Source organism: Rhinoderma darwinii, chromosome 3, assembly GCF_050947455.1.
Source record: "Rhinoderma darwinii isolate aRhiDar2 chromosome 3, aRhiDar2.hap1, whole genome shotgun sequence".
Classification (NCBI taxonomy): Eukaryota; Metazoa; Chordata; class Amphibia; order Anura; family Rhinodermatidae; genus Rhinoderma; species Rhinoderma darwinii.
This window is the reverse complement of record NC_134689.1, coordinates 330569628-330593232: the sequence shown is the minus strand read 5'-3', so window position 1 is coordinate 330593232 and position 23605 is coordinate 330569628. Positions and strand designations below refer to the sequence as shown.

General features: G+C 41.6%; 1 protein-coding gene across 1 annotated transcript in view; it reads right to left on the bottom strand.

Moving 5' to 3' along the window:
• IQCH (IQ motif containing H) overlaps positions 1-23605 on the bottom strand; it is a 124580-nt gene that overhangs the window by 82529 nt on the left and 18446 nt on the right. Inside the window, exons 5-8 of the mRNA XM_075858331.1 lie at positions 15612-15731; positions 13489-13609; positions 10557-10694; positions 2962-3173 (exon numbers count right to left, since the gene is read on the bottom strand). Coding sequence (XP_075714446.1) covers positions 2962-3173; positions 10557-10694; positions 13489-13609; positions 15612-15731 — 591 coding nt within the window. The remainder of the gene's footprint in view (positions 1-2961; positions 3174-10556; positions 10695-13488; positions 13610-15611; positions 15732-23605) is intronic.

The window sequence follows — 23605 nt, the reverse complement described above, 5'->3', positions numbered from 1 at the left end:
ATTTTTGAGTGGAGAACAAAAAAAAAAATCAGTCTTGACACAGTGGGAAACATTTATTATATTGGCACGTCTGAAATAAATGGTCCCAGGTGGACTTTGGCATGTGTAGCTAACAGCTGAAATTTTTTTTGAGACCGTTATCAACATTTAAGACATGTCTGAATTCTGTAATACAGAAAGAAGTGTGATTTGCTAGTGGCCTCTGAATTATATCCTTTAAAGGCTATGTACACCTTTGAAATAGTTTTGTTTTTTTAAATAAAAATGTCTATCATTGGCATTGGTGCAACTTTCAAAAAACTTTTTGTTAAATATTATTTTTACTTTTTGAGATACAGCTGCTCTGTATACTGTATATAGGGCAGCGCTGTATCTAGGGCCGAAACCTGCATCTGTCAGGTCCGCGGGAATGACAGGTTCAGTGACAGCGGGTCCACGCAGGATCTAGTTGCTATTGATCACATCTAGTTTTATAAGTTAGATGTGATCGATTACAGATGGACCTTGCCTGTCAAAGACACGCCGGACTCGCTGACACTGCACCCGTTAGTCACGCAGACCTGACAGATTCAGGTCTTAGCGCACGATACAGTTGCTCTGTATACAGTATACAAAGCAGCTGTATCTCAAAAAGTTTAAATTATTTATTTATATATATATGTGTATATATATATATATATATATATATATATATATCTATATATAGTGAAGGAAATAAGTATTTGATCCCTTGCTGGTTTTGTAAGTTTGCCCACTGTCAAAGACATGAACAGTCTAGAATTTTTAGGCTAGGTTAATTTTACCAGTGAGAAGATAGATTATATAAAAATAAAAAAAACTGAAAATCACATTGTCAAAATTATATATATTTATTTGCATTGTGCACAGAGAAATAAGTATTTGATCCCTTTGGCAAACAAGACTTAATACTTGGTGGCAAAACCCTTGTTGGCAAGCACAGCAGTCAGACGTTTTTTGTAGTTGATGAGGAGGTTTGCACACATGTTAGATGGAATTTTGGCCCACTCATCTTTGCAGATCATCTGTAAATCATTAAGATTTCGAGGCTGTCGCTTGGCAAGTCGGATCTTCAGCTCCCTCCATAAGTTTTCGATGGGATTAAGGTCTGGAGACTGGCTAGGCCACTCCATGACCTTAATGTGCTTCTTTTTGAGCCACTCCTTTGTTGCCTTGGCTGTATGTTTCGGGTCATTGTCGTGCTGGAAGACCCAGCCACGAGCCATTTTTAATGTCCTGGTGGAGGGAAGGAGGTTGTCACTCAGGATTTGACAGTACATGGCTCCATCCATTCTCCCATTGATGCGGTGAAGTAGTCCTGTGCCCTTAGCAGAGAAACACCCCCAAAACATGTTTCCACCTCCATCCTTGACAGTGGGGACGGTGTTCTTTGGGTCATAGGCAGCATTTCTCTTCCTCCAAACACGGCAAATTGAGTTAATGCCAAAGAGCTCAATTTTAGTTTCATCTGACCGCAGCACCTTCGCCCAATCACTCAGAATCATCCAGATGTTCATTTGCAAACTTCAGTCGGGTCTGTACATGCGCCTTCTTGAGCAGGGGGACATTGCGGGCACTGCAGGATTTTAATCCATTACGGCGTAATGTGTTACCAATGGTTTTCTTGGTGACTGTGGTCCCAGCTGCCTTGAGATCATTAACAAGTTCCCCCGTGTAGTTTTCGGCTGAGCTCTCACCTTCCTCAGGATCAAGGATACCCCACGAGGTGAGATTTTGCATGGAGCCCCAGATCGATGTCGATTGACAGTCATTTTGTATGTCTTCCATTTTCTTACTATTGCACCAACATTTGTCTCCTTCTCACCCAGCGTCTTACGTTTTGTAGCCCATTCCAGCCTTGTGCAGGTCTATGATCTTGTACCTGACATCCTTAGAAAGCTCTTTGGTCTTGCCCAGGTTAGAGTCAGACTGATTAATTGAGTCTGTGGACAGGAGTCTTTTATACAGGTGACCATGTAAGAGCTGTCTTTAATGCTGGCACCAAGTTGATTTGGAGCGTGTAACTGGTCTGGAGGAGGCTCAACTCTTAATGGTTGGTAGGGGATCAAATACTTATTTCTCTGTGCACAATGCAAATAAATATATATAATTTTGACAATGTGATTTTCTTTTTTTTTTTTTTATATATATAATCTATCTCTCACTGGTAAAATTAACCTAGCCTAAAAATTCTAGACTGTTCAAGTCTTTGACAGTGGGCAAACTTACAAAATCAGCAAGGGATCAAATACTTATTTTCTTCACTGTATATATATATATATATAAAAGAGACACAAAAGTTTGAACAGCACATTCCAGCAAAATAAACAAAAACGTGTATGCAGGTGCAGGAACGGCCGTGACTGCAAATTTATACAGCACGCAAGAAAATGGCGATAGCACACTGCGAACACTAATGCCACTAAATATAAATAAATATGCATTACTGCCAAATCTACTTACAATAGTGAGGTTCTCAGCGCATATTTTGATCAAATTGTGTGAGCCCACCTGCCACGACAAGGCGCCCTCCATAAGGTGGGAACCTACGCTGCTCATACACCCTGAACTGGGTCTAAGCCTACATATATCTGGGGATGGTAGGAACCAGCATTAAACTAATTAAAATCACACAGGGCAGAATGGAGGCAGTCACTAACCCCACAAATATGCAATACATAAATGTGCGCTAAGAACCTCACTATTGTAAGTAGATTCAGCAGCAATGCATATTTATTTATATTTAGTGGTTTAGCTAGCATTGGTGTTCGCAGTGCTCTGCACCATTATCTTGTGTGCTGTATATTTCAAAGGTGTACATAGCCTTTTATTAAAATGCATGCATACTGTCCTTTATCTTCCCAACACGATTGAATTCAAGAGTCTGTTCGCCATGATGCTTATCTGTGGATGGTGACATGATATGACCTTAGAAAAAAATACCTGCGACTCTGGAGATATGAAGCCCTGCTGCTCCTTCCATGCTACATTTGTAGACGTCCTGGTTGTTTTGGCTGACACATTATGAGATGGTGAAGGTGTCTCCAGACCACGTTCTGGTAACTGATTCTCAGACTCATCCAAGTGACTGCTGGTGTTTTCATGGATATGGTCAGCGTCAAAGGAAGTGTCTGCTGTCTTGATATGGTTTCTGGCTGTAAGACAGTTAAATGGTATTCCCAACTCACACATTTATGGCACATCAATAGTATGTGCCATAAATGTGTGATAGGTGCGAGTCGGCTGTTTCTGTAACTCCCATAAAACTGAATGTATGGTGCCAAACACATGTGCGTGGCCACCTCCCCATCCATTCTCTGCCTCGATGTGGCCCAAACCGGGCAGGACTGGGGGTTGGGTGACTTTCATTCAGGTGGGACCTACACATATCACACAGTTCCCGACTTCTCTACTTATTCTGCTTGAGAAAAGGCCATCCTTGTCCAAAACATCTTACTGTCACTGGAGCTACAATAAACTTTGCATTATTTTGCCATCTATTCGTATATATGCCTTCCTACTTTCTACGCATTTAGATTACAACTGTGTTTGTGACAGTGGGACCCACAGGGATGAGTACCAAACTACACATTTAGAAAATTAAAGAGTCCTGCTTTACCTGTATTATTCGACTATCACACATTTATGGCACACTCTGTGGATATGCCATAAATGGGTGATTTGGGCATTGTATGTCAGTACTGTGTACACAATATAGGGTAGTTTAATGAGGACACTGTAAGGTAGTAGTATTCTTAGGATACTACATGGAGACATTATTAAGGCATTGTATAATGTTATTATTTCATATATATGCAGCAGGAAAAGCCGTCTCAAAATGGCGAGAGGTACCCTACTTTTCCTGCTGCTTATGGCCCCATTTTTTTATAAGGCAGGCCCCAAGGATAATACAGGTATTTTCTCCACATATAGTAGGAGTCAAATACTTACAGAACAACGAATGTTCATCACCATATGAGCAGAACATTATTTTGCACAGAATAAACAATGCAAGTGGCTATTTTATGAGGTAAATTAACAGCCATGAGAATCAAACCCATGCGCTGCCTTAAACGAAGGGTGTCATGATTTATTTTTTTGTATTAATTGATGTGTTTTTATTTAATAAAAAATTATATTTCCTTTATTTTTTCACATAAAATGTTTTATTTCATCTGTGTATGTGTCGCTTCACGACATATACACAGATAAATATGGCAGCTATAGGCCATACGAACGGCTCCCATTCGTATATCCTGTGCTTCTGGCATCTAGCTCTGTACTGCGCATGCTCTGTGGTATGCGCAGTTCAGAGCGACCCAGCATAGAAGCTGGTTTGTAGGGGGAAAGCCGGCGCCATTTTAGCAAGAAACGACGGAGCAGCAGCACTTATCCTTCATAGGTTTCACCAGCAGCAGCACTTATCCTTCATCAGCGTTTTTGAAGGATCAGCGGCGAGCACCGCTGCTCCGTCGTTTCTTGTTCCTACTGTGAATCGCCCTCTAGCGGCGTTTCATAGTATTACTGCCTTCTCCTATTCACTTGAATGGGAGACGGCTGTAATACTGTGAACCGCCGCTCTATAGGGCGATTTACAGTACGAGCAATAAGCACCGCTGATTCCTCAAAACAGCTGATCGGCAGCTTTGAAGCCGCTGCTCCGTCATTCCTTGCTCCTACTGTTAACCACCGTGTAACTACATCCGAGTCACAGTAGTAGCAAGGAATGAAGAAGCAGCGGGATATTACTAACTTTTATTTTTTTTGTTTTGCAGGTTCCACTGGACTGTTTGGACTACGTCGTAGATTCGTTGGACTACTTCGATAATCTACTCTTTTTTTTTAAAATAAAAAAAAATGGTTAGCGAGGATTGTGTGGTGGAGTTTTCATTTCAATCAACAAATATTTTCTTATGTCTGTGTTTTTTAATACTTTATTAGCGCCTAATAAATGGCAGTTATCTGTTTGACGACGTCCGTTACTAAGGCGGGGCTTAGTGTTAGCCAGTAGAAAAATCTAGCACTTACCCCCCATTATTACCATGGTACCCACCGCCACCAGGGATATCGGGAAGAGCCGGGTACGATCCAGTACCCGACCATTTGTAGTGACGGTCAGACACTGGGGCGGCCGCAGGCTAGTATTATTCGGCTGGCAAGGGCCAAAAACAGTGGCCCTTCCCACCCTGGTAATGCTAGGCTGCGGCTGTTTTATTGTATCTGGCTGGTTATGAACTTTATGTTTTTTTTTGTTTATTTTTAAATAATAAATAATTGCCGAAAACGACGTGGGGTTCCCCCCATTTTCATAACCAGCCAGAGAATTGACCCGACGCTTATTTTTTTCCGCAACGTGTTTTTGTTAAACCGCTTGTGTAAAAAAAGCTTGTTGTATGTAATAAAGGCGCACTTTCCCATTAATGTAAATGTGAATCAAGTGTTTTTTGGCGCGTCTTTCTAAGGGCTGTTTACACGTTTTGTGCATGCGTTTTGCGCAGTTTTTTGGCACATAAGTATTACACCCATTGACTATGGGAACATTTGGCATGCTTTATGTGGCAAAGAATTGACCAGATGCTTCTTTCTTTCCGCAACGCGTTTTTTGAAAACGTGTGTACTAACGGCGCGTTTTTCCATTGATGTAAACGTGAAGCATAATCAAGTATTTGACGTGTTTTTTGGCACGTAAAATGCGCCAAAAACCACATCAAATACACGCCATGTGAACCTGTCAACTGAAAAGTCATTCACCACAGGGTCTTTCCTCTTGACTTTCATCATTCTTAGCCTTTTGTTGTGTCCTAGAGCTCTGCCAGCTGCCATTGTAAAAGCACTCCCAAAATGGGAGCCGGACAATGCTTAGCAATTTGAAGACACCTTTTCCTGGCTTATAGCCAAAAATAGTGAGGGTGGGTGAGTCTCCCTCCCACATTTACAGCAGTTGTAAGTCAGGCTGCTTTGCCTAGTTCACCTTGCTGTAATTCTGGGAAGTCCTCTCTCTGGTGGCCAACATAGGAAAACATGTCAAATTATTATTTAATTTTTAATACTTCCCACTTGTGGAAGAAAAAACAAAATACAGAAAAAAAACCTTAAAAAATACAATAAAAATAAGTAACTTACTAAAAAAACAATTTTTTTAATTCGTGACACATTCCCTTTAAACCCAATGGGTCATATTTGAAACAGAAAATGTAGTCGTTCGTTTCTACATTCTCTTTGGTGAACGGACTGTTGGGTCCTTCTTAATGAGGCCATAATTAAACCGATAAGTAAGACAACATGGTTATTCTAAGCAATAACCTCAGTGTGCATGCTAACAAAACAATATAATCTGTTGTGTTGGTCAAGAAGAGTATTAGACATGTTGTTACATTTTTCTCAAGAGATGGCCTTTGTACTGTATTGGAGTGTGTAATTGGTAATATAAAGTTAATTTTCAATTTTGCAATACAATTCTATTAATTACAATCATTCGGCTGGTAATGAAAATCTCTGCATGTTCTGCTTGGAAATGTTAGTTGTAAAAAAGTTGAAATTGTGGGCGCTCACATCTGTACATCTATGACCAGCTTTAGACAATTTATACTGATGTGTGAATCATTTTGCCTGTATCATTCTCTCAAAGAAACATAGAAGGGAATTTATTGAGTCTGGCATTTGATATGCCAGTCTTAGGCTGGATTCACACGAACGTGGCGTTTTGCGCGCGCAAAAATCACTTGCCAGCTCCGTGTGTCATCCGTGTATGATGCGCAGCTGCGTGATTTTCGCGCAGCCGCCATCATAGAGATGATTCTAGCCGACGTCAGTCACTGTCCAGGGTGCTGAAAGAGTTAACTGATCGGCAGTAACTCTTTCAGCACCCTCGAAAGTGAATTCCGATCACCATATCTAGCAACCTGTTAAAAAAAAAAAGAGGTTCGTACTTACCGAGAACTTCCCGGCCGTTGCCTTGGTGACGCGCCTCTCTTGACATCTGGCCCCACCTCCCTGGATGACGTGGCAGTCCATGTGACCGCTGCAGCCTGTGCTTGGCCTGTGATTGGCTGCAGCTGTCACTTGGACTGAATTGTCATCCCGGGAGGTCAGACTGGAGGAAGAAGCCGGGAGTTATCGGTAAGTCAGAACTTTTTTTTTTTTTACTCGTTCATGTATATTGGGATCGGAAGTCACTGTCCAGGGTGCTGAAACAGTTTAACTCTTTCTGCACCCTGGACAGTGACTATATCCGGACGTCGCGTACCGGAAATTTTTTTGCCGGGTTCGGCCAAAACGTGTTCGGCAGAACCCAGTGAAGTTCGGTTCGGTTGTCCGGGTTCGCTCTTCTCAAAGACACTCCGTTTGGATGTTTGTAAATAGAAAAGCACGTGGTGCTTTTGTGTTTACATTCATCCTTTTGACAGCTCTTGCGCGAATCACGCAGTTCGCATGGAAGTGCTTCCGTGCGGCATGCGTGGTTTTCACGCACCCATTGACTTCAATGGGTGCGTGATGCGTGCAAAACGCCCAAAGAACGGACATGTCGTGACTTTTTTTCAGCGGACTCACGCTGAGCAAAAATCACGGACATGTCTGCACGGCCCCATAGACACATATAGGTCCGTGCAACGCACGTGCAAATCACGCGCGTTGCACGGACGTTTTTCACGTTCGTCTGAATAAAGCCTAAATATAAAGAAAGGGGGTCAGGGTTGCCAACCATCCGTAAATTCTTGGACAGTCCATAAACATAGAGGACTTTTTTCTAGTATCCATAAAAAAAATTGATGTGCCCATGACCCTACAGGTGTCCACAGATTATTGGGATTGTAATTATCATCTCTAAGGAGTTTTCAGTACGTGCTAGGCTATATACATTTATTACTTATTACGATTGTTGGCTGTCTGTAATTTTTGGCTAAATTGTCCTGAAAAAAAAAAAATGAGGTTGACAACCCTGGAGCTGGAATAAAATGTGCCTAATTTATTAAGGGGCGCATGCACCAGAAAGGCAAATTTACACTAGCTACGAGCTGGCGTAGCTTTATGCTATGATCTACGGCAGTGTCTGGCATAAATTATACTGAATTTGTCAGGCCGCTGCTAAACCCCACCCACTTTTATGCCAGAGTTTATGGCGTTCACCATAATTAGTTAATTTTTTACACCATAATAATGGCGTATAGTCATTAATAAATTCTCCCCATAGTGTTTTCTGTAAATTCTGGGAACATATTGACCCATTTTCCCAACATTTTTCCTTTGATCAATATGTGCACTCCAAAAGCATTTACGCATTCCTATCACTGTTTGTCTTCACATGTTTCCACAATTTTTTAATTATATTCATTATTTTATTTTTTGTATTATTGGGTTCATTTTTACCTTCTTTTAACTGTCATATTTGTTTTTATAATTGTCACATATGTTTACATTAGCCTGCATTTATTGTCATACAACTTTTTTCACTATTTTCTTTTTCATTTTGTTGTCACACTTTTTTCTTTGCATCAATACACTCCAGTTTTTATGTAATTTTCTTTTTATTATTATTTCTCCCTTTTTTTCAATGGGATTAATCTCACTTCTTCACATTTTATTTCCACTACATAAACTTTTTTATGTTTATGTACAAGCCCACAATTAGTAATCAGAGGCGTAAACACCCGAAGATAGGGCATGTCCCTTCTTTTTTCCGTGTGCCGGTTTTTCCGCTTCCGGGAAAAAAACGCCTCCGCCTCCCATTGAAATCAATGGAAGGTATTTTCAGCCGTATTTTGGTGCGTTTTGCGGCGCGGTTTCCGTGTCAAAAAACTCACCAAACAACTCTGTGTGTACTCCCCCTTAAAGAGACTCTGTCACCACATTATAAGTGCCCTATCTCCTACATAAGGAGATCGGCGCTATAATGTAGGTGACAGCAGTGCTTTTTATTTTAAAAAACGATCTGTTTTCACCACTTTATTAGCGATTTTATATTTATGCTAATGAGTTGCTTAATGCCCAAGTGGGCGTGTTTTTACTTTAGACCAAGTGGGCGTTGTACAGAGGAGTGTATGACGCTGACCAATCAGCGTCATGCACTCCTCTCCACTCCTTCTGCGGCAGGTGTTTGGATTACTGCAAGTTCCGTTCAGATAAATGGAACCAATTTTCCGGCGTAGAAAATTTCTGCAACAAAAGCTACAGCGTATGACTGCACCCTAAGTGCTTGTCCACACATAACGGAATTGCTGCATATTTTGTGTCCAGAATTGCGCTCAGAAAATACGCAGAATACATTAGCAGCAAAGTGGGTGGCTATTACGCAGCATATCCGCCCCGTGTGAACAGAGCCTTAGTGTTAAACATTGATTATAGCGAAGTATAGCTGTGGATTTCCAGCGGTTTTTACTGCTTTTCCGCTGAGTAAACGCTGTAAAAACCGTAACGAAACAAATCTGTTGCAGAATTTATGCTCCACATTGAAGTCCATGTGACAAACACGCAGCATTTAAGCACAGAACACGCAGCATAAATTGACATGCTCCGGAATTGAAACTTGCACCGCATAACACTTTCCGCGCAACTTTTGTGCTTTTTTTCCCGCAGCGTGGACATGAGTTTTCTCCAAACTAGGAGTGGATCCTACACAGAGAAAAAGTGTAATGGAAAGATTTTTAACTCTTCCTTGTTTTAGCTTCCAAATACAGATGCAAAATACTGATAAAAATACCGCCGTGTGAAAGTGGCCTTAGGGTGTATACACACGTGGCAGATTGTTTGCAGAAATTTCTGTGACTGTCCTATTCATCTAAATAGGACCTGAATAACTTCATGCACTTGCTGCAAAAACAACCCCATTCAGATGAATGGAACTCATTTTTAGTCGCAGAAATTCCAACAAAAATCTGCCACGTGTGAATATGCCCATTCTCTACATTTCCTATGCCGCATTTTAGTCAATCACATGAAGTGTAGGTCGCTATGTGATTGGCTAAAAAGCTGCACATGACAATTATGCATTACATAATTAAAGGGGTATTTACATCTTATAAAATGATCGCATATCTCTATGATATGCCATCACTCTATGAACGGTGGGGGTCCAACCACTGGAATCCCCACTGATCTTGAGGATGGAGGGGATGCAGCTCTGATTAAGCACTGCGTCCACTCACAGTTTTTTCCTGCACCGTGGCACACTGGCCATCCGCTGTGCAGGAAAAAGCAGCAAGTTCAGGTTGGTTGACCTGCAGGGGCGCTGTGCACGGAAAAATTAGAAGGGGACGCAGTGCTACATCAGTGCCTCAAAACCAAGGGGGGTCCCAGATATTGCCCGCCAATCTTAAAGTGATGGCATATCATAGCAATATGGTATCACTTTATAAGATGGGTATAACCCTTTAAATTGCATTGGCTGCAGGGAATTCAGGTCTATCTATACAGCAATTTAGTAAACAAAAAGTGGTACCCGCTTGTAATGCTTAGAGGACCCGCACACTTCTCAATGTTTGTTTTACAGGTAAATTAGTGGTACCAGCTTCTCTTTAAATAAATTTGCTCCCAGAGTTTACCTTTGCCTTGTGTATACGTTGCTGTTCTTCTTGCATGGGCACCATGCAGGGATAGAGGTTGTTGCTTTATAGCAGGAGGAACCAAGGTAAGACGAGCAGCTGGAGGAATAAGGCCTCTCTGTATCAGACTCAGGATTCCTAAAGGAGGAGCATTATTATTTGGGCAGTGTATCGAAACATATGCGTCTGAAAAAGCTGCAAAATATTGTTTATACATACACAAGGTAAACCTTACAACCTGAATTATAGTCCAGAGCTGCATTCACAATTCTGCTGGTGTCAAGCTTGTACTATGCATACCTAACATCTTAGCTGAGCTCCTACAATGTAATGGGAGAGTTAATGTTTCCTACATCGGATCGCTGTAATGCTTGTAGAAATATGAATGCAGACCGACTACTGTCCCATTAACAGACCTGTTGGGGTATGTGGGCGACATTTCTATTGACAAACTGGCGAAACTGTCCTTAGCTAAGGTATTGCTAAATATTGGCTGGAATCCACCGCACCTTCTATGGAGGAACTGACTGAGGTTTTAAAATCAGGTCATACTATTAGAAAAGGGGTGCGTCGTCAAAGTATGCAAAGCAATGGGAACCGTAGCAAGAATGCCCAGGATTGGCATCTCCTGCTGTCAAGAACCAGACTCCTATTTTTGTAATAAAAAGGGACAAGTACATTTTTAGTTTTTTTTTTTATTAGGCCTTATTCACACAAACGTATATTACGTCCGTGCTACGCGCGTGAAAATCACGCGCGTCGTTCGGACCTATGTAAGTGAATGGGGTTGTTCAGACAGTCGGTGATTTTCACGCAGCGTATGTGCGCTGCGTAAAACTCACGACATGTCCTATACTTGGCCGTTTTACGCGCATCACGCACCCATAGAAGTCAATGGGTGCGTGAAAATACCGCACGGCACACGGAAGCACTTCTGTGTGATGCGCATAATTTGCGCTACAGTAGTAAAATAAATGAATGAAACAAGAAAAGCACCTCCTGCTTATATGTTTGTAAACATAAAAACAGAGTGTCTTCACGCTGCCATATGTGCGGAAATCCCGCAGCCACGCACCACATACTGATGCCACACGGAACTTTTGCGCGCAAATAATTTGTGTGAATAAGGCCTTAATATGTTATGAAGACGTTGCTGGTACAACTGGTGCCTGTTGGATTTGTAAATTGGATATATCCTACAAAATATGTACTCATAATACCGGGAATGTGTACCATCGGAGGCTGCACATAGTGTTGTGAGGGGGTGGGCGGTGGATGTTTGTTGTTCTTTTGTATGTTTGTTGTATATGAAAATTAAAAAATACGGAATAAAAAGTTACCCATTTCAACAACAAACAAAAAAAAGATCAGTACAAGTAATGCAATGTATTTCCATAGATTAATTCAATATGTAACATGCTGTTCAAAGGTGAGCATACCATTTAATGTCTATGTACGTTTTCTACTTTTATTACAGTTTTATATTAAACACAAAGTTGTACAGTGTTAGCAATACAAATGAAAGATACAATCTGTGAAAGCACCACATTATATATGTATAATGAATAAAGCATTTTTTGGCTTATACTAAACACTCAATTTCCTTGTCCTCAAAAAGGTAATATAAAGTAATATAAAAGTGGTTAACTGAAAACAAATCAATGAGAAGATATTATACAACATGGCGACAAAGTGAATAGAATACCACCTGGGCACAGGTAAACATAACCGGAAACTGCATAGACAGCAGTACCCTATTATAATTCTAATATTGGACTCCCTTTACCGTAGGATGGTTCTATTCATAAGCTGCAGGGGATTGTCCTACAGACCCATCATCAGAGTACAGGCTGTCTTATAACAGCTCATGTCTGCCATATACTGATGGCTCTGCAGGGAAAGTAAGATATCCCCATAGCCAGACATGTTATTACTGGAATAGTCCTGTGACTAAATGCTGTGATCCCAATAAGGCTGGGTTCACACGACCTATTTTCAGGCGTAAACGAGGCGTATTATGCCTCGATTTACACCTGAAAATAGGGCTTCAATACGTTGGCAAACATCTGCCCATTCATTTGAATGGGTTTGCCGACGTACTGTGCCGACGACCTGTCATTTATGCGTCGTCGTTTGACAGCTGTCAAACGACGACGCGTAAATTGACTGCCTCGGCAAAGAAGTGCAGGACACTTCTTTGGACGTAATTTGAGCCGTTCTTCATTGAATTCAATGAAGAACAGCTCTAAATTACGGCCGTCAATGACGCCTCGCATAATTCGAGGACGAGCAATTACGTCTGAAATTACGGAGCTGTTTTCTCCTGAAAACAGCTCCGTAATTTCAGACGTAAATGCAGTTTACATGTGCACATACCCTAATATTACATTAAAAAAACTGCCAATGCAATTTCCATATATATTCTTCATTGTGTGTGCTATTTGTTGTAAGTTGTTGTGAGATTCAAGCGTTCACAGCATCGTCTCTAATGTTGTGTGTGTATATTATATATATATATATATGTGTGTGCATATATATATGTGCACATATATATGTATATATATAATCAGATGGAGATATACTGTAGAAACACCGTCTATTCTAAGTAGAGTCGTACTTGAAAGATAATAGATGAATGCTCCCTTAGTCTATGACACGCTATGTGGGAAATTGTTAACATATATTCCACACAAGCGATCACTTACCATAACAAATATTTTTCAGATATAACATTGCAACAGAAGTCCTCAAAAACATTAATAAAAAGACAATTAGAAATCTTATCGGAGATTTAATGATGTCCTAATCTCCGCTGATGATGCTAATTTCCCACATATATTATGTTGTCACTGGCCATAGGGAAAACAGGTGGCAGTTACTAGTAATTATCCCCCAGTGTAGTGGTCGTGGTGTCTGCATTTACACCTCTCACCTTTCTGTATGTCTTTTTCATGCACTGGTGGTGGAGGTAGAGAGGCATCCATACGATGAGAGGCTGGTAATACCGACAGATGACTGACAGTGGGGCCTCTGGCAATCCTCTCAATAGGCACCTATAAGAAGGAAGATTTAACCCTGTGAATGCACGGATGTTGTGAATACGTCATTTCAGCTACATTCTGTGATACTGCTGTAAGGGGCATCCAGTCTGTCAGGATGAAGTCAACATATTCCCTGGAAACTCTCCAGACACTAAACAATGCTAGACTTCAATAAAATGTTGACCTCTTTATTAGAAATTTTACAAATAGGACGACTTGTGTATGTAGCACCCGAGGAATTTATGGTCCCTGGACCTTATCGGAAATGTATCCAGCAGGTGTGGTAAGGGGAAAGCATGCAGAACTTTTGCAAACGCCACATCTGTTTCACAGAGCGGGTGACATCAGCGGTGCAGAAAGGAGTGAGAGAAGGATGGTAGGATGGGGGTTTGAGAGAGGAAGATATGAGCTGGCTCAATCTGCCTGACGCTTTGCACGTGGGCATAAGGCCAGGCAGAAAAGCACGGGCCCATCTTATTGGAATTCAGTGGTGGCCCTCATTTCCTGTCCAGAGACAGATGTAACGCAGCCGTCCATGGCATTGCAAGCAGGCATTGAGCTGTTTCCAGGGATTTGTGCGTGGTGGAGAAGCAATGTCGGAGGCTCACCGTGCGCCCCTGCATAGCGAAATGACAGCCAATCTCCCATTCCACATGACAAGCACTGGATAAAAACTTAAAACAAATGGTGACCTTTCCAAAGATTAATTTGTTTACCAGCAGAATCCTCCTCTCCTTGTCATCCCAGATGGAGCATATCAGAGCGTCCCCAGATTCTAGGTGTAAGGAACGCTGACTCCAATCAGCTCCAACTCTCCGGCAATTAGTTCCGGGCTTGTTTCCCCCCCCCCTTCTCTCTCTCTCTCTTGTATAATATTCCCCCCATCCCTACACACACAATTACCTCCCCATCCGATCAGGGAAATTGTCACGCTTCCCATTACTGATTTAGTAAGTACATTGCAATGAAAACATCAATTTGATTACAATGAAAGTAAATCTCCATGAAAATCTCCAACAAGGGCATGAAGTATATAGTATAACAGTGTTACTCCTAGTGCCATACACTGCATGACTGCTTGGCATCAGGGCAAATACTATCAGTGATCTATAATGCCATTTAAAATTAAAATAAAGGCTGTTTTGAAAACAAAACTGGTCAGGATGCCAGGATCAGGCCAATGTACCTCTGCATAACTATGAAGGTTTGACCATTCAGGGGTCTGGGAAAGATGTAACTGTAATGGTAGCCAGAAACATATATAACTTAGGCTAACATCACACTGTGTTTGGCTACTAAGTTCGGAGTGAAATAATACTAATGTGTATGTTAATCGTGCCCATAAGCTTCTTTTAGTCAGACGTGTGTAAAAACAATGTCCTTATGGCATACGTTTGGTTGGTATATGTCGGTATACTTTTGTTTCCACTGCATCGAAAAGCGTATTCGACTACCCTTTTTCACTACAACTGTAGGCAACAAAGAGAGTCAATGAGATTCAGTGGCAAACATATGCCACTATATAGGCATACATACAGTGGCATATGTCTGGGGTATAGGCTTGCCGGCAATCATGCCTATCGAATGTGGTATGAACCTAGCCAAAGAAAGGGTAGAAAAGAAATTGTAATAATTTGAAAGAAGACTCAAAGATTTATATCTACTGGTCATTTTTTATTTATTCATTACAATGAAGATGAAAGGTTTGGCTTTTCTTTAGTTCTTTATGCAGTGTATCAAATGTATTCTATTACCCTAGCATTACTTATAGAATATGCCCTCTGTATGTAGAATGTATAGACAAAGCCCTATAGTAAGCAGAAGATAATCCAGGCTTTGTGTACAGTAAGGACCATGGATGGTTTGTCTAACCTCTGTTAACATTTCCATTGATGAGCAAGCAGATATTAATGCTTCAGTTACACAAAGTAACTGGATGCTATGCTGTACATTACTCCGAGACGCTATGACTGTAAGGAAATGAGGAGCCGAATATTACAACTGGCAGACTTACAGATGGTTTTGGTTTGCCGCTGATCAGTGGCAGGCTGATCCCATAGTTCTGGCTGAGAAGGTCACGGTGAGTCAGGTTCCCAGGATTGCACATGATGCGTGTGCTCAAGGTCAGCCTGTGCTGTAATAAAGAGGAACACATTGGGCACATTTAGGAAAAGTGAAACTTTGCGAAAAAAAATTCTGACATCCAAAATGGTGTAAAATTTACTTGACGTTTGCCAAATACACAAAATCGGTACATGAATGTATGTCGGAAAATGAATAAAATATATTGTAAAAAATGTTGCATGCAAAGGCAATTTGGACAGCTTCTACCACAGTGTAAGGCCGGATTTACACGAGCGTGTGCGTTTTGCGCGCGCAAATGGTACTTAACAGCTCCGTGTGTCAGCTGCGTATGATGCATGCCTGCGTGATTTTCGCGCAGCCGCCATCATTATGACACTCTGTTGTATGTTTGTAAACAGAAAAGCACGTGGTGCTTTTCTGTTTTCAATCATAGTTTTGACTGCTGTTGCGCGAATCACGCACGTCACAAGGAAGTGCTTCCGTGTGCTGCGCGTGATTTTCACGCACCCATTGACTTCAATGGGCGCGTGATGCGCGAACAACGCACAAATAGAGGACATGTCGTGCGTTTCACGTAGCGGACATACGCTGCGTGAAAAACACGGACTGTCTGAACGGCCCCATAGACTAAGGGCTTATTTACACGAACGTGTAATACGTCCGTGCAACGAGCGTGATTTTCACGCGCCTCGCACGGACCTTTGTTAGTCTATGGGGCCGTTAGACTATGGGGCCGTGGGACGAGCGTGATTCGCGCAACAGCAGTCAAAACTATGATTGAAAACAGAAAAGCACCACGTGCTTTTCTGTTTACAAACATACAAACAGTGTCATAATGATGGCGGCTGCGCGAAAAGCACGCAACCGCGCACCATATGATCATGACACACGGAGCTGTTAAGTGCCTTTTGCGCATGCAAAATGCCGCGTTTTTTGCGTGCGCGTAATGCACACGCTCGTGTAAATCCGCCCTAAGGCCTTATTTACACGAGCGTGTGCGTTTTGCGCACGCAAAAAACGCGGCATTTTGCATGCGCAAAAGGCACTTAACAGCTGCGTGTGTCATCAGTGTATGATGCGCGGCTGCGAGATTTTCTCGCAGCCGCCGTCATTTTGACACTCCGTTCGGATGTTTGTAAACAGAAAAGCACGTGGTGCTTTTCTGTTTACATTCAGAGAATGACAGCTGTTGCACGAACCACGCAGTTCCGTGCGACCTGCGTGGTTTTCACGCACCCATTGACTTCAATGGGTGCGTGATGCGCAAAAAACGCAGAAATATAGAACATGTCGTGAGTTTTACGCAGCGGACTCACGCTGCGCAAAACTCACGGACTGTCTGCACTGCCCCATAGCCTAATATAGGTGCGTACGACACGCGTGAAAAGCATGCGCGTCGCATGCGCGCATATTACGCTCGTCTAAATGATGCCTAAGTGTGTTTCTTCAACATGCACATGGCTTTCTGCACACCTTATTCACATGAATGGGACAGTTAGGTCTTGTTCACACAGTGCAGATTTTTCATGCATTTTTTTTAAGCCAAAAGCAGAAATGGATCCAGTAGAGGAAACACTTTAGTCCTTCTGTTTCTTCTGTTTAGGTATCGTTTCTGGCCTAAAAAATACATGCAAATTCTGCAGCAAATCTGTACTTAATCACTGCGGAACGTAGCATAAACACTGCGGAATTTACGTCAGGATTTTCTGTGCAGAAATTTTGCATTCACATGTGTGAACAAGGCCTAAGACTCTGCCTATCATTAACTAAAACATGAAAATCCACACATACATACATACATAGGAGTATCGGACAAGAAAAAACGATACAATAATATGACATACTATCAATATGGTAGAATGGCATGTGCTGGCTTTAACACAAGAGATAAGAAAAATACTCCTGAAGGCCCCTTTACATGGGTCGATGATTGGGCAAACAATCGCACTTTCGAATGGTGTTCCTGATGATCGCCCCTTGTAACTTTCCCTGTGATCAGAAGACAAATAAGCAAACGCTTATTTTTCAGCTGAACATAATTTTTTATGCGGCCGAAAAAATGATTATTTGTTGAGAGCACATCTACCCGTGTGAATAGGAGATGTGCCACCGATAATATGCAAGTTGTATGGTGACAAATGATCGTATCCCCATACTCACGATCATTGCTCTATATAAACGGACCAAAACCTCTTGCGTATGGCCAGCTTTAGAGTTGCAATAAAGTGTGAATGTACAGATACCATAAGAGTTTTTAGAAAGGACCCCCTATGATTCTTACAGCAGTGTAGTGATGCACAGTGTGATATACACACACACCCCCACACTACACAGCACGCACACCACACAGCCACATGTTACTTTCTTGTTGAGTGACAGAGCCTCCAGCTAGATACATCTTTCTGCCAGGCCGACGGTTTTTTACTTATTTTTTTGAGTGGTGTGTGAAGCATAGTAAATAACCCTCAAAGAGGTTGACGTGGTTGTACATGTTATCTTTCCTGAGGGAAATACTGTTACATTTGGAACGAGCATTGTTTCCTTTAATATTGCCCCAAAATACATCTGAGGCAAGGAAAAATGCTTCACCATGCAAACTATTTACACTGGTTACATTTGTATAATGGGAAATATCTTTTTGTGTATGTCCCTTACCCTACAAGAACCTCTATAGCAAAAACCATAATGCTGGTTAGATCCGAAAACTAAAAAGACAGTTTTAGCCGGGCCCTACAGAAAAGGCAGTCTTGCCAGTGTTGCGGAGCAGTGGTGCCAGGGCTGAATGTCACACTACGCTTTCTGCAGTCATGCATCATGTAGAATAAAATGATCTAAGCATTTATTAAACATGGCGTTGCAGCATCACTATCTTGAAAATGGGGGAACTCCGGTAAACAAGACTTTTCAGGTTTTTGGCTGGCAATTATGCATAATGCATAAATGAGCGGAGAGAGAATAGGCTCAAGTGACACTAGGTCTAGGCACTAGTGACTAGGTTTTTTGTTGTTAGCCTTCTTTCCACCCTTCATTTATGACCTTCCTAATCTTCTCTCTTATGTCTTGAAGCGCCATTGTTACCTCCTTGTTATTTAATGGTGTCTACCAAACTCCCGCGTGCCGCCTTGTGATTGTTTCCATTTGGATTCTTTTGTCTTCATTGATTCCAGCCTGAAAGGCACACATTTGAAAACTGTTTTTTTCCCCTTGTTTTTTTTTTTTTTAAGTAAAAATGTGTATCAGTGTGATTGGTGCAAATTTGTAATTACATTTTATTAAAAATTATTTTAAAGTTTTGAGATACAGCTGCTTTGTATCCTATAGACAGAGCAGCTGTATCTAGCGCGGAAACCTGTGTTCGTCAGGTTAGCGGGACTGACGGATTCAGGCCTCAGCGCACGATACAGCTTCAAAACAACGTTTTCAGAGCTGTACATAGCTTTTAACTTTATATCAAATTGTGATCATTTTACATATGCTCACAGGTACAGGGGTACAACTCGGCATTGATGCATAATTGTCTTATACACGAGTCCTCTTAAAGGAAAACTGGGGATTTGCATTGTAAATATTCACTAGGGAGTCCTTCAAATTGCGTACATTTTTGCTTGCGCCGTTTCCTAAGCCACTGATAAGCAGTAGAGACTTTGTTACATAGATGACTCCACCAGATGTTCACTTCACCTTCAGAGCTGTTCTTCAGAAGGACAATTGGACAGAAGAGCTGGTTTAGGAAAACAATTTGCAAATATACTATATTACAGAATTCTGAGTAATATGAAGGGGGTTTCCAGCTCAGGATCTTCATCTATAAGCCAATGCAAACAATGGTTACAAAAAGCGTCTCTCACACTGGAGGATCCAGGCCGTTTGTGCATTACATGAACAACGTATTGATTTTAATGAGAACAGTGTAACACTTCTTTTCGCCTGCAGTGGCGCTGCAGGAATACTGAACAATTTCTGCCAGATTCTCCCACAACTTACAGATGATCACTGGGCGTGCCAGCTGTGGGATAAACTGTGAAAAGCCTATTGTTGGGGATCCTTCTAACAAACAGGGATTTTGTCTAAAGTGGACAATCCTTTTAAATTTTAAAACATATACGATTACCAAAATATGGTAAGGTATAGAGAAAGCATGGCTTACAGACAACACATTTCTACAATATAGCTGGGCTGAAAACCCAATCGAACTGCGGATATCGCTGGGGTAAGTTGTGCCTAGCCATACATTTCCCCTGCAGCAGATGCTTTAGTGAAAATAAAGTATTAGATGCCGGCCATTAATTTGAATAATCGATTATGTAGTAGTTGGCAAGGCCAAGTTTGCAAGAGCAAGAGACGCACTTTGTTAGCGACTCTCCATTCTGGCTTATGGGGCTGGGACCTCCTCTATGACTAATAATGCTCGGAACCGACCTCAATTAGGGCATATGGACATATATTCTCTTGTTGAGACAACACAACACAAGTCCCACCAAGCCTACTTGCCCCTTTTTTGTCTTCAGTACTGCCTGCATAGTCTGAGACAGACTGGTTATTAGAGATGTGCTGCTTGACGACTCCACGGAAAAGACTGTAGTTATTAGGCATTGTGTTCCAAGCAACCAGCCTGTCTTATGTGACTGGGGTGTTTGTCCCAGAGCCAGATAGGCACTTGGCTGATAGAAGAGATGAGTAAAAGCAGTTTAACAGCAACTATTTCACATTATCGCCCCATCTCGGGCAGGCTGCAGTATTAGGCCTCATGCACACAGGCATACTACGGTTCTGTACAACCTCCGAGGTGTACGGGACTGTAATACGGCACTCGTAGACTTCTATGGACACTTCTGTACCCCCTTATGCCTCCAATTTCATATGGAGGCAAACAGACCCCTTTCATCAGAAATATGGAATAAAAATAAAAGTTTAATTCCTCGTAATAATGGACCCTTGATCTTTTTGACTAATTTAATACACAATTATGTGAAATTATATTTTAAAGAATGTATATTATGTGGTGTATGCTGAATTTATGGTACATTTTCTACATCATGCACCACAATAGGACAGATTGGTGACAACCATTTACCTTCTATTACACGATCCGTCATGAAAATCTGTGTAGTATCTGAGGCACAGAGAGGTACAGTATGGGCCCACAGCGTTATATGGGTACTATATTCAAGATCCGTGTCACATGGATGGGCATGTGCATGAGTTATGTTTACAGTGTTACTACAATGCTCAGAATTAGGCCTATTTACAAATTTGAAAAGGTTTGGACCCCCTGGATAGATAATTCTAATGTGGCGTCCAGAAAACTGATCAGGTACCGTACAGGCCTTTTGTGAGGGACACGTGTGTAGCATCGATATGATTAGGGGACTGTGGGCTCGGTGGTCGTGGGATCCTCATATGGAATACATTATTGGGGTATTTTTTTTAAGAACTGTTTTAGAATTGGGGTGGGGATTGTTTTGAACTATTTTGTTCCTAGGATTATCACTATTTAGACATGCTGTACTTGAAATACACTAGTGTTATGTCAAATTTATTTTGTTGTACCTACCAATATGTGCTGCTGATGGTAACTTAGGTAAAAAACAATTAGGCCTATTTCAGATGAGCATATTTTGCATCCGTATTCCATCCATTTCTTGCGGATTTTTTTTGAGTTTACATAAAAACATAAAGTATACATCACAATTAACCCCTAAAAGGGCATAAAATTTAGGCCAAAAGGAAGGTTGTCACTGTAGCAGATTTAGGAGGTATAATATTGTCTTGGCTTTTGCGGACATTTTGATACATATGTCAAAACCCACAAAAATTTCCTGTGTAAAAAGATAAGTATAGAAATTGCATGACATGAATAAAAAATGCTTGCTTGTGATAAAAATCTTTATTTTGTGGGCGGAATAAAATCAATTTGCAAAATGCTAACCTGCAAAATGTGTTCAGACTTACAAATAGAAGAAATAAAGCAGCGGTCAAATACTTAACAACTGTCAAGCACAACGCAGCTGTTAAAAGCGGCCCGGGCCTACTCAATCACGTCATTTCACGATCAGGATCTAGATTTTATTATGCCAACTGAGGTTTACCTTGTTTGAATGATAGAAGGTGGCAAATTATAGGTGGCAATTTCCCAGCTTGAACCCTAACTAGTTAATAATAACACTGCTCCTGCCTGCATGCCATGCATGTGGAACAGCTGGTAAAGCAGCACTCTCACTCCATTAAGAAATGAGGTGCGCGCGTTCTGTCACAGGATATGTCTATTTAAGCAGGTGTTGGAGGTTTGCAGCCGCAGGGCCAAGGTAAGTAGTAGTATGCCCACGGGAGGTGCAGGTGGCAAGAACACAGGTCAAATAAATAAGGTTCTTATAGTTGACACAGACTTCGCATATACTGTATTCTGGAATATGTTGGGTTTCTATAAATAGGTGATAGTAATGACTATACTTATGACTTTATCAATGCAGGAAGAGTCATGTTATTAAAGAAAAATGGTAATAATTCCTAATAATACCCGTATGGGGATGTTCACTAAACTGCAGCTACATTTATAGGGAAAATAGAATTAGGAATTTACCTCCTACTTACAAAGCAGCTATGTGATTCTAGTGCTGGATCTGTTTTATGTCTTGTAAAGGAGCACTAAATATAGAAAATACACAAATAAAAAACACATCCCAGCAATTCCTCCCTTAAACTCTTCCCGATATTCGCCGTGTATATACGGTGGAGGCCAGGGGGAAAGTATGGAGTGGGCTGAGAACGCTTCATAAGGTGAGCATGTCGACTGTATGTAACAGCTGATACTTCACTGCAAAGAGCGGGAGTCCGTTCATTTAACCCCTAAGATGCCGCGGCCAATAGTGACCGCACCATCTAAGCTGCTAGAACAGGGGAAACAGGGTTGTTTTATTTGGAGCCTGGGGGACTAATGATGGCCCCCAGGTCTGCCATCTTTGTGCTCCTATTAAGCCCTGCCTCTGGATCCATCTGTTCTGCCTAAAAATGGAAGCCATACAAAGTGCAATTCTAATCGCAATGTTTCAAATAGAAGCAGCAGACACATAGTATCACTCTGCCAGGTCTAGACGGTTGGAACTATTTCATTTGTCATTTATCACTCCACTTTTTCTTTACTAATTAAAATTTTTCTCTTTTTTTCATTGTTATTGTTATTATTTGTCAACTATCTTGCCTGATCTGCTGCTACACCAGTTCCTGAGATTTTCATTACAGCAGACAGACAATGAGGTTTATGTTCCACATCCATTTTATATGGGAGGTAAGGTGACCAAAAAACAGCAATTCTGTCATTTTTTTCTTTTCTTTCGGCAGCCACTATGTGCATTAAATAACGTTAAAGTATAAGGTCAGGATCACACACACAGTTTTGGCACCGCTTTTGGTGGCAAACACAGGAGTGGACACAAAAGAAACTCAATGCATCCGTCTTAGGCCGGATTCACAGGAGCGAGTGCGTTTTGCCTGCGCAAAAAAAGCGGTGTTTTGCGCTCGCAAAAGGCACTTAACAGCTCCGTGTGTCAGCCCCGTATGATGCGCGGCTGCGTGATTTTCGTGCAGCCGCCATCATTATGACACTCCATTTGGATGTTTGTAAACAGAAAAGCACGTGGTGCTTTTCTGTTTTCATTCATCCTTTTCACAGCTGTTGCGCGAATCACGCTCATCCCACGGAAGTGCTTCCGTGTGACATGCGTGGTTTTCACGCACCCATTGACGTCAATGGGTGCGTGATGCGCAAAATACGCCCAAAGAACGGACATGTCGTGACTTTTTCGCAGCGGACTCACGCTGCGGAAAAATCACGCAACTGTCTGCACTGCCCCATAGACTAATATAGGTCCGTGCGACGCGCGAGAAAATCACGCGCGTTGCACGGACGTATATCCCGTTCTTCTG